Genomic DNA, 12,132 nt, shown 5'->3' with positions numbered 1-12,132 from the left:
GCAGTGAGCTCCTTCATCCCCTGCAGCTGAGGGCAGATGGACTGAACTCGTATCCTCCGTCTTCCCACCACTCAAACCTCTTTAACGCTGCATGACATCACTCCCCCATTCACACCCTGATGGGAGGAGCTACCATGAATGTGGGTCAGTTCTGATTGGCAGGTGTGATTTGTTGCCTTTGTGTGAGTGTGTTGCTCAAGGGCACATCAACATGGACGAGCGGGGCTGGGGATTGAACCCTTGGTACCGCTCTACCACTGAGCCACAGTGGGACATATTTTGACTTCAGCCTCTTCCTTGTTGTTCTGTCCCAAATACTCAGCATGACTCCCAGCTGGAAGAGTCCGTCTGGTGTCTGGTCCAGGACCCTGAGCTTTAGAACCGGCTAAGGATGAAAGTACATCTGCAGTAACAGAACGAGTGTCAGCACCTCGTCCTCCACCACGTCTGCACCATCTGCAGGGTTATGGATCATAGAGGAGGAACCAGAAGCCTCATGTGAACGTCCACTCTGCGTTGGCCATCACTGCAAATATTATAATCACTGTGTCAACGCGTTGTGTGGGTTGATACTTAGATTCTGAGAGGAAAACCACAAACACGTGTTTAGCAGATTACATGGTGATAACTTTATGTAAAATAATCTGTGTAGAAAGACATCAACGTTCCACCCTGCTGTCCATACACGTTCATCACATAGTTATTATAGGTATTTATTAGTTATTACTAGGATGAAATCTAATGTTACATTTACAACCTCTCAAATGGCAACAGTTCCATCCGTGTGTAGCAGACAGAACATGAACACACACACACACACACACACACACACACACACACACACACACACACACACACACACACACACTACAGTCTTACATGGCTGGGTTGTGTGTGTCAGACAGGAATAGCATAAGGGAAAATAATAACTTGCATTATGGATGACTTTTTGTCGAGTAAAATAAAGTAGATTCACAACCAGATGAAATATTTCATAGATTGTTCATGAGCACATCTGATAGAAGCGTGCAGAGCTTCCTGTGGCCGCAGCGGGACAGATGGTTGTTTGCTCTGATCAGCTGTTCTGAGCTGAGGCGTCTGGCCTCAGACGAGCTTCCTGTCCTCCTGCTGACCGCTCATCGCCCGCAGGAAGCTGCCAAGTGAAGAAGCACAATGTTTACTTGCTATTCATGGCCATCCCAAACGACACACAACTTATTCATTTAAATCAAGTTCTACTTTATAATTAAGGCAAAACAAGAATTGCTGAAGGGTTTTTTCAGGGAGTTTACGTTGACCTGAAATAAAAGTCAGTATCTGTAGCTTTTCCTGTGACCCTCATATCATATTTCCCAATAAGGCTTCATCAATAAGGCTTCATCAATAGGGCTTCATCAATAGGGCTTCATCAATAAGGCTTCATCAATAGGGCTTCATCAATAAGGCTTCATCAATAAGGCTTCATCAATAAGGCTTCATCAATAGGGCTTCATCAATAGGGCTTCATCAATAAGGCTTCATCAATAGGGCTTCATCAATAAGGCTTCATCAATAAGGCTTCATCAATAGGGCTTCATCAATAAGGCTTCATCAATAGGGCTTCATCAATAGGGCTTCATCAATAGGGCTTCATCAATAAGGCTTCATCAATAGGGCTTCATCAATAAGGCTTCATCAATAAGGCTTCATCAATAGGGCTTCATCAATAGGGCTTCATCAATAAGGCTTCATCAATAAGGCTTCATCAATAAGGCTTCATCAATAGGGCTTCATCAATAGGGCTTCATCAATAGGGCTTCATCAATAGGGCTTCATCAATAAGGCTTCATCAATAAGGCTTCATCAATAAGGCTACTCCATTATGAACTGGAACCACTGGAGACAGACTTTGTGCTGTAATCAGCAGTTCTTTTGAACGGACTCTGCACGCTGGAGCTGTTTCAGCTGAGTTTGGTCTCCAGCCCTCTGAGGGTCTCTGGCTGCACTGAGAGAAGGACCCTGATGGAGGGAGACAGGAACCACATCACATGCTCTGTCTTCCCTGTCGCACCTTCCTTGTCCTCGTGAATCATGTTACGAGGTTGAGGACAGACCTGAGGGAGGAGGAACGAGCGCGCAGCGCTTCCTGACGGCCCGGTGTCCTTCACAGGAGACAGGAAGCACGGCAGCACCTCCCCTTCACACTAAGAGCGTTCAGGAGCTCTTATTGTGACGCTTCTGGTCTTCACTCAGTTTGGAACCTTCCTAAGGAAGTTGAGCACAGCTGAATGCTAACTATGCTATGCTAGCGCGCTCACAGTAGCAAATGTCCACCTGCTGATGTTCAGCAGGTATATTGTTAATCATTCAATTCAATTCATTTATTATGTATAGCCCAGAATCACAAACTAAGCAGCCCTGCAGGCTGTGGCCTCTAAGCAGCCCTGCAGGCTGTGGCCTCTAAGCAGCCCATCAGGCTGTAGCCTCTAAGCAGCCCATGAGGCTGTGGCCTCTAACCAGCCCTGCAGGCTGTGGCCTCTAAGCAGCCCATCAGGCTGTAGCCTCTAAGCAGCCCTGCAGGCTGTAGCCTCTAAGCAGCCCTGCAGGCTGTAGCCTCTAAGCAGCCCATGAGGCTGTAGCCTCTAAGCAGCCCATGAGGCCAGGTGTTAATGTTCTGACTGAAAGTCCTCAAATGAACTTTTGTTATGTAGAAAATCACGTCACTGATTGGCGACCATCTTGTCAAGTAACTTAGAGGTCAGAGAAAACAACAACAATATAAACATGAAGATGCGTGTAAGTCATATGGGGCTTGTCATGAAGCTGTTTCACCGGTACAGGACGGTGAGGAGGCACAACAGACGCTCACCGCCTGTGTTGACTTGTGTGTAACGTGTTGTGTTGCTTTCCCTCCCGACACGCCTCTGAAGCGCTGACGTGCTGCACCTGAGCCTCCTTCTGTCCCCGCAGGTCCCAACTGCTTCGCTGGCAGCCGGCTGATCCCGGCGGGGCGGCGCGTGGCGGTGGGAGAGCGGACAGAATGCTACTGCACCTACCGGGACGGGGCGGGGCACACACACCCGCAGGCCACGTGCGAGACGCTGCCCAGCGCCGCCCCACAGGGGCCCGCCGCCCCACAGGGGCCCGCCGCCGGGGAGCCCAGGGGCGCAGCGGGGAGGCTGGATGTGATCCCATGAAGTCACACACACACACACACACGCCCCATTGTGCAGGACAGGTGCTCTATGATCAGGAAGATAGCAATAACCTGCATGTTTGTTATGTAATCACAACGAGGTGCTTTCTGTCCAACCACACACACACACACACATACAGTCCTGAAACAATTCAATTGTTTTTGTCTCCAACCGGTCATGTGCTGGTCGGGACAGAAGCTGGTGTTGGAGCCTGAACCCATATTAATGTGTGCTATGCATCTCATACACTGCAATGATAACAAAGTTATTCATCTATAACTGAAAGTTGTGAAATAAAACTTTTACTGCCGCCTCTCTGGACAGCGTCGTTTGTGTAAAGAGCAACGCGGTGCAGCTGAAGGTGACCAGAATGATAACACACTGACCAAGTCAATAACCACAATATATTAGCAATAAATACATACCAGCGCCCCAAGTTTGATTCATCAGGTTTCGTTACACAACCTGAAGCCATGTTTCCACAGTCCTTTATCAACAAGATGCACTTCTCTACTGAAACAGAGAATAGAGCTCAACAGAACATAGCGCTTGAAGCTTTGTGGGCGGGACTAACGCCATCTCCAGTCGGTATTGGTAGATAAAGACGAGTGACCTGATGAATTCTCGGCCACCATAAACATAAGCGTTTCTTCCAACGTGTTCATCCATTCCCTCAAAAAGAATGCTTCCAGCACTGAGCGGGGAAAGAAAACAGGACCAGCGGCTGGATGACCAACAGTTTTTTATTGAAAAGAACAGAGGAGCCCATCAGGCTATGCTGCCGGCGTTGGAGGCGATCCTGGGCCAGAGGTCAGCACACTCCTTAGCCACCGGGCCTGTGATGGCTGAACCTGCAGAGAGTCAAGAGGAGAGCAGTTATTATGGCTCCAACACAGCAGGACACACACACTGCAATCACAAACCAAAAACAGATTCAGACCACACACGCTAGAATTATTATTAATAACAGCAAAACAAGACATGGAGCATTACTGAAGTTGTGTCGTCACTGATTGAGACGAGTCAGCCAGTGAGCGGCTGCCGTCTCACCCACAGAGACGAGGTCGTGTTCCCTTCAACGACAACTCACACAGCCACCGAGCAGAGCCAGCAAGTGCTTTTGGAAGGGGAAGTCTCCACGTTGAGCTCAAAGCTCACGCTGGGTAAACCTGTACGTTTGAGGAAGGCTGGACCAGAATCTACCATTCAGATGTTTGTTTTATATAAACATTTATTAAAGTACTTCCCACTGACGGCTCAGCTGCACCCGTGGGCGACGCCGCTGTTTCTACATTAAGTTTCCTTTGATGAACAGAACATAGCAAACATGGGCTTCCTGCTAGGACGACTGCATTTACACTTAAACAGATATTCCAGATTCATTAAGATGTTAAACTCCTGCAAATATCTTAAAAGCAAAGCGTTGCGTTACTTAAGGGATTCTGTCCACAGCCATGCTAGAGGGCTTTTACTTTGAAATAAAGAGGAAGTGTCTACTTTAATATAAATATACAAATTTGAATATCAGGCCATACCTCTTCTAGACCTGCAGCCAGAAGTGAAGATTAAATGTGTTACACTTTCAAAACTCGTCAGATCGCTCGTAACTAACTCAAAACGCGTCGCAGGTCAAGGAAACCCGCTTCACATGCGCCGCTCTGACACGCCTCTGAGACAGACCGGCCTCCAGCAGAGACTATGGTTGGGTACCGAGAACCGGTGCTAATGTGGCACCGGCTCCAAGACGTCCGGTACCCACTGGACCGAAACACAACGCGGATTTCAGTGCTTCCTTTTGGTGCCTGAGCCGATTTAAATACTGTTTTTTACACTACTCTGTAAAGTTGCACGGTATACAGATACTAAATAGGTAGAGCGCTACCTGTGCGTTAAAAACTATAGGTGTTAGCATATTTTTTAGTATCGATACTTTATTAAAGTAGCGCGGATCAGAGCGCAGTCACTGCTCCGCTTCCTCTCATGTTGCTGCAGGCAGCGGGGCTTAAGGGGGCGGGGCTTAAGGGGGCGGGGCTACCAGCACGCACACGCAGAGACAACATGAGTGCAGGAGCTTTTGCCGTCCTCGTCTTGTTGGAACAAAGCTGTAGTCCAGTAAATCTCTCCAGTTGATATTAATGATGACGTGTTGTGTAGTGAAGCAGCAGTTTGTAGAAACCAACCGTTTCTGAGAGGAGGTGTGTTGCACACGCTCTCTGTCAGGCCACCTGATGCTGGTCTGTTCTTTTTTAAATAAATACATATTGTTTATAGTTTGAAGTAAACAGTTTCAAGCTGTAGTTTGAAGTGTTTTGTATGTATGTATATTAATAGTATACTTAACAGTTAATATATTGTTCAATTTGAAGAAAAAAATGGCCTTGGCAATAAAAAGTATGGGTTCAGGCACCGGTATCGTTTTAAAAGTATCGGTTTAGCACAGGTATCGGAAAAAACCCAAACGATACCCCTCCATAGCAGAGAGGGAGGGGTGACGTGTAAAATGTTCTTAAATAAAATGAGCACCGAGGGGATGAAACTCAGTGAGAAACATCACCACCAGCCTGTTTTACTGTGGCCCAAGACAAGGAACTGGTACTGTGTGACAAACCAGTCTCGCTGCTCCCTTAGCCCGAGGTCAACACATGCTACACTCATGCTATGCTAATGCTACGCTAATGCTACGCTCATGCTACGCTAATGCACTGAATGCATCTCTTGTTGAGGGCTTACCCTGACAGTCACAGCGGCAGACTGCACATGAAGACCCGGTGCAAACCCACCTTTCATTTCTCCTTTGTTGTTTACGATGACACCGGCGTTGTCTTCAAAGTAGAGGAACACGCCATCTTTTCGTCGATACGACTTCCGCTGCCGTATCACCACCGCAGGATGCACTGGACAGAGGGAAGGTGGGGCGTCACTACAAAGTCCTTTGGCTGGACTACAAGGACCGTCTCAGGCCTCCTCATCCTCACTACCACAGCAACGTGCAGACTGTCGTTGGCACTCACCCTTCTTCCTGAGTTCTGGCTTGCCTTTCTTCACCGTGGCCATGACCATGTCACCCACTCCGGCCGCGGGCAGACGGTTCAGACGCCCCTTGATGCCCTTCACAGAGATGATGTACAGGTTCTTGGCACCTGTGGGAGGTAGAACCACATGAAGGGAAGAGGTGGCAGAAGGAACTGGACCGCTGCTTTCTACAGGACATTGTAGTATTCTGGCATTTCACAAGCAGGGCCAAAATCCTCCATCTTAATAAAGGTGATGTCATATATACATCCAATAGGGCATGTGTATTATTAAATGAAGTCTATATGAAATAATCACGTTGTTTTGAATACAACAAAAAGAAATAAAAACACTCAAACAGCATGCAGTGCCGTTCATAAGGGCATCATAGTACAATTATCTCTTTAATTGAACAACTTCAGCACAACTTATTAGTCAGTATGTGCTTTTATAAGAAATTTAGACAAGGCAAAGGTGTCATATCGATGATTTACGGATCAGCCCTTTTCACAAATCACTGTGTCGTCACTGATTGAGACGAGTCAGCCAGTGAGCGGCTGCCGTCTCACCCACAGAGACGAGGTCGTGTTCCCTTCAACGACAACTCACACAGCCACCGAGCAGAGCCAGCAAGTGCTTTTGGAAGGGGAAGCATGACAAATGGCTCCAGCTCCATACCGAGCATGCACATGTTTCTCATTTAACTCACTGCAAGAGACAATAAGCTCCGACCATCAGAAAACCAGCACTGATTAAAATAGACTCAACATGTCCAACTGTCTAAGAGTCACGAACCCATGAACCTGTGCAGATGGGTATGAACACAAACATGTTACGAACAGCACACACAGGTTACTTTACCTGTGTTGTCAGCACAGTTGATGACCGCTCCCACCGGGAGACCCAGCGAGATGCGGAACTTGGCTCCAGAAGAACCACCACGTCCTGCAGGAGAGGGGCAGTTCAACAGTTAGTGACCAGTCAACACACCAAGGGACTAGTCAACACACCAGGGGACTAGTCAACACACCAGGGGACTAGTTAACACACCAAGGGACTAGTTAACACACCAAGGGACTAGTTAACTGAGTGTCATCTGCATGAATCACCCCGTCACAAGCCCTCCATAGCGTGTTGATACACATGTTCAATGGTGTCGCATAAGACACGTGACGTTCTGATGCCGACAGGTAAAACTGATCCCTGACTGGGCCGCAGCTCGTACAGCTCGCGTCCATGTGGACTGCGGCACGAGCTGCTCTGGACCCGAAGAGAGCAGCCGTCACGGTACCGTGTTCAGCCGTCACGGTACCGTGCAGAAGGCCACATGCGTGTTGGCGGTAACTTTACGTCCAGATCAGTGTCGCGGGTTCAATAGTTATCAAAGCACGAGCTGGTGGACACACACACACCGCGAGCTTCTGGAGGCTGAACGATCCGGTTTGACCACGACTCACTTCGGTAACGTTACCGGCACCGCCTCACGGCAGCCATGTCCGGTAGCTTCAGCTCACATAATTAACGTGAGGCCCGACGAGACGACGTCCAGCACGAGCTTCACGTGCGAGTGAAAGGTACAGTCGGTTGTTATCGCGTAAAGCCGCCTGAGGTTGAAGCGTCAGCGCGGGCAGCCTGCCGCGGGCTAGCTTTAGCATCACGCGCTTCATGCCGACGCGCTGCTAACAGCGACATGTAGCTTCAGCCGAGCAAAATGCTATCGTTCAGAAGTCGGAGACGGTTTGCATGAAACGTAAACTAATGGTGAGGAAGTGTTGTCCTGAGTGCTCCATTACACACTACGGACAGCGCGAGCGCCGGTACAGAGCAGAACACAGCAGATTAATGTGGATTTTGCAAGGTGGGTTTCGTACCTCTCTTAGACATGGCTGCAGTAGGGAAAGAGGAAGACGGAGCGAGGAATTGTGGGATATAAAGTTGAGCGGAACTTCATCCGGGTCACACGCGGAGGCGAGAGTTGAAACAAGCGTTTCTTCTTCTTCGTCAAAGGAACTGGCGGCAGACGAGGCGCAGTAGCGGCGTCGTGCCGCACCCTACCGGTCAGGTGGAGACATTGTGTGATTCTGTCTTCATGCAGAGTCCAGTGCGACGGAGACAATGGATGACAACTCTGCTCGCGTAATGCTTCTCTCGTTGTGATATTTACAATTGATGTTGATGCATTTTAATTACAAATGAAGAAAAAAATATTCTGAATTTCTACAATGAATAATAGATATATAACGTTTGTGTGTCTTTGCCAAGAAATGTGGGAGATTTTAATACAAAACTATGCAATGCCATCATTTTTGGCTATTATATTTAACTATAGATTCACTGAAAAAGGTAAATACAGAAAACACATCACTGCCTGTTCCAATTTATATTAGACTCATTCATGTTGATGAATATGAATAGAAGTGACAACCATTTCGTTGCATTTCATATGTATTTATTTACTTTGAACCAGTAAAAAAAGAATACGAAATAAAATGAACAGTGACTATATCACACTGTCAATGAACAGATGTCAAATTATCAATTTTCATAACAAAAAGAATAATCAACAAGTTAGGCCTACAAACGATCATTAAACGATTAATCAACCGTTTCATTAAATTAATAATAATAAAGACAGTTTTCATCACCTGGAAAGTAGCTGCCACCAGGGGGCAGTATCTATCTATCTATCTATCTATCTATCTATCTATCTATCTATCTATCTATCTATCTATATATATATATATATATATATATATATATATATATATATATATATATATATGTGTATATATATATATATATATATATATATATATATATATATATATATATATATATATGTGTATATATATATATATATATATATATACACATATATATATATATATATATGTGTATGTATATATATATATATATATATATATATATATATATATATATATATATATATATATATATATCATTGTATTAATACTAATAAGTTATCATCACCACTCCTGCTCCCTACCCTTCACCTCTTAACTCCTGCTCCCTGCCCTTCACCTCCTAACTCCTGCTCCCTACCCTTCACCTCCTAACTCCTGCTCCCTACCCTTCACCTCCTAACTCCTGCTCCCTGCCCTTCACCTCCTAACTCCTGCTCCCTACCCTTCACCTCCTAACTCCTGCTCCCTACCCTTCACCTCCTAACTCCTGCTCCCTACCCTTCACCTCCTAACTCCTGCTCCCTACCCTTCACCTCCTAACTCCTGCTCCCTACCCTTCACCTCCTAACTCCTGCTCCCTACCCTTCACCTCCTAACTCCTGCTCCCTACCCTTCACCTCCTAACTCCTGCTCCCTACCCTTCACCGCAGCGTCTCCAGTTTTCTTTTGTACCAACAATGTTCTGTTCATTTCAGAATTAAACAAAGTAGAAAGACCAAGAGACTGATAGAGAGTGAACTAACCACACACACACACACACACACACACACACACACACACACACACACACACACACACACACACACACACACACACACAGAAAACAGGCTGCAAACATGCATCGCTCACAGACTCGTCTTTGCAGTTACAGCTTTGAATCTAAAATGAAGATAAATATTTAATAAGGAATGCCTTGTGAGTAAAATTTGTAGACAAATCACGATGCTCACTGTGTCTTTGGAAAAAAAACCTTTACCAGAGAATGTAGGTCAGATGCAGTGCAGCATGTGCAGGCGGTTAGCTGTGGGTGGACTTCTTTTCTCCTGGGAATACAGGGATGAATACTTCAAATAGTGTCAGTAATTTCCCTGGTGCTCATGTGTTCTAGCGGCTGGAACATATGCCTCCAGTCCTATGGACAGTCTCCAGTCCACTTCTTTTGTGAGTAGAACATTTGAAAGGTTTTGACTTGTACATATTTTGATGTGAGTTTATAATTTAATCCAACTCGTACCCTACATGTACAGGTTTTACTTTGTTTCCTGCATGTCTCTGGAACTTATTTAGTTCAAATTGTGTAGCACTCCCTGTGACACTGTGTGGACTCACATCAAACATGCATTTTGTTGCATTATATAAAATGTAGACCAACCAATATTTATTTCATGTAAATCAAACAATGTTTGCCACACAAGGCCTCCTTCCTGATGCCAACAGGTGGTGCAGTTATTATAACTCAATATTTACCTCTAGATGTCCTCTTTCGCGGGCTGAATCAGCCAGGTGACTGATATGACCCACAAGAGGCTGCCTCTCTCCCCTCGCTCTTCTCCCTGTACAAACAGCGGCACCTGCAGCCACCAGGCATCAAGCTCCTGAAGTTCACAGATGACACCACCCTCATTGGACTCATCTCTGGAGGGGACGAGTCCGCCTCCAGGTGGGAGCTGGACCACCTGGTGACCTGGTGCAGCCAGAACCACCTGGAGCTCAACGCTCTGAAGACAGTGGAGATGTTAGTGAACGCAGCCCCACCAGCACCCATCACCCTGAGTGTCTCCCTATCACCCTGTGTGTCTCTCTCTCACCCTGTGTGTCTGGCTATCACCCTGTGTGTCTCGCTATCACCCTGTGTGTCTCTCTCTCACCCTGTGTGTCTCCCTCTCACCCTGAGTGTCTCTCTATCACCCTGTGTGTCTCTCTCTCACCCTGTGTGTCTCTCTCTCACCCTGTGTGACTCCCTCTCACCCTGTGTGTCTCCCTCTCACCCTGTGTGTCTCTCTATCACCCTGTGTGTCTCTCTCTCACCCTGTGTGTCTGGCTATCACCCTGTGTGACTCCCTATCACCCTGTGTGTCTCCCTATCACCCTGTGTGTCTCTCTATCACCCTGTGTGTCTCCCTCTCACCCTGTGTGTCTCCCTCTCACCCTGAGTGTCTCCCTCTCACCCTGTGTGTCTCCCTCTCACCCTGTGTGTCTCCCTCTCACCCTAAGTGTCTCCCTCTCACCCTGAGAGTCTCCCTCTCACCCTGTGTGTCTCCCTATCACCCTGTGTGTCTCCCTCTCACCCTGTGTGTCTCCCTATCACCCTGTGTGTCTCCCTCTCACCCTGTGTGTCTCCCTATCACCCTGTGTGTCTCTCTCTCACCCTGTGTGACTCCCTCTCACCCTGTGTGTCTCCCTCTCACCCTGAGTGTCTCTCTATCACCCTGTGTGTCTCTCTCTCACCCTGTGTGTCTGGCTATCACCCTGTGTGTCTCCCTATCACCCTGTGTGTCTCTCTATCACCCTGTGTGTCTCCCTCTCACCCTGTGTGTCTCCCTCTCACCCTGAGTGTCTCCCTCTCACCCTGTGTGTCTCCCTCTCACCCTAAGTGTCTCCCTCTCACCCTGAGAGTCTCCCTCTCACCCTGTGTGTCTCCCTATCACCCTGTGTGTCTCCCTCTCACCCTGTGTGTCTCCCTATCACCCTGTGTGTCTCCTTCTCACCCTGTGTGTCTCCCTCTCACCCTGAGAGTCTCCCTCTCACCCTGTGTGACTCCCTATCACCCTGACTGTCTCTCTATCACCCTGAGTGTCTCTCTATCACCCTGTGTGTCTCCCTCTCACCCTGAGTGTCTCCCTCTCACCCTGAGTGTCTCCCTCTCACCCTGTGTGTCTCCCTCTCACCCTGTGTGACTTCTTATGCATTGAGTGTGACAAGGTGACTCAAACGGTGGTCTCCTTGGTGAGAGTCAGGTGTTTTTAGACCCATCTCCCCGACCCCGTCCCTCAGAAGACATTGTCGCTCTTGGTACTCCACCACTGGACCTGACGTGGATTACATACAGATTGAGAATGTGAGTTGTATGAATGACACTACTTGTTAGGGACAGCTCCAAACAGTGTGAGAACCCGTCCTGCAGTGGAATAGATTGTTTTGATCAGATGGGAATAGATTGACTCTGTTAGTTGGAAACATTAAAACCATCATTACACAACACATTAGTAATGATGTGTCAACATGTTTAATTTTGCCCC

General features: G+C 47.3%; 2 protein-coding genes across 2 annotated transcripts in view; one reads left to right on the top strand and one right to left on the bottom strand.

Annotated features, from left to right (window-relative positions):
- The window catches only part of si:dkey-283b1.7 (von Willebrand factor C domain-containing protein 2-like), a 7,678-nt gene extending 4,195 nt beyond the window's left edge, over positions 1–3,483 (top strand). The window contains exon 3 of the mRNA XM_068596077.1: positions 2,950–3,483. Coding sequence (XP_068452178.1) covers positions 2,950–3,176 — 227 coding nt within the window. The 3' untranslated portion in view covers positions 3,177–3,483. The remainder of the gene's footprint in view (positions 1–2,949) is intronic.
- A 418-nt stretch (positions 3,484–3,901) lies between these two features.
- rpl23 (ribosomal protein L23) lies at positions 3,902–8,199 on the bottom strand. Its single transcript, XM_068596165.1, has 5 exons — positions 8,060–8,199; positions 7,050–7,133; positions 6,188–6,316; positions 5,957–6,070; positions 3,902–4,027 (listed from the first exon to the last, which is right to left on the bottom strand). The coding sequence occupies exons 1-5, from the start codon at positions 8,070–8,072 to the stop codon at positions 3,945–3,947; spliced, it is 423 nt and encodes a 140-aa protein (XP_068452266.1). The 5' UTR covers positions 8,073–8,199; the 3' UTR covers positions 3,902–3,944.
- Between the last annotated feature and the right edge of the window lie 3,933 nt (positions 8,200–12,132).

This window comes from Clinocottus analis, unplaced genomic scaffold, assembly GCF_023055335.1.
Source record: "Clinocottus analis isolate CAN_PGR_092001 unplaced genomic scaffold, fCliAna1.0.p SCAF_34, whole genome shotgun sequence".
NCBI classification, from domain to species: domain Eukaryota; kingdom Metazoa; phylum Chordata; class Actinopteri; order Perciformes; family Cottidae; genus Clinocottus; species Clinocottus analis.
This window is presented reverse-complemented; position numbering and strand designations above follow the sequence as displayed.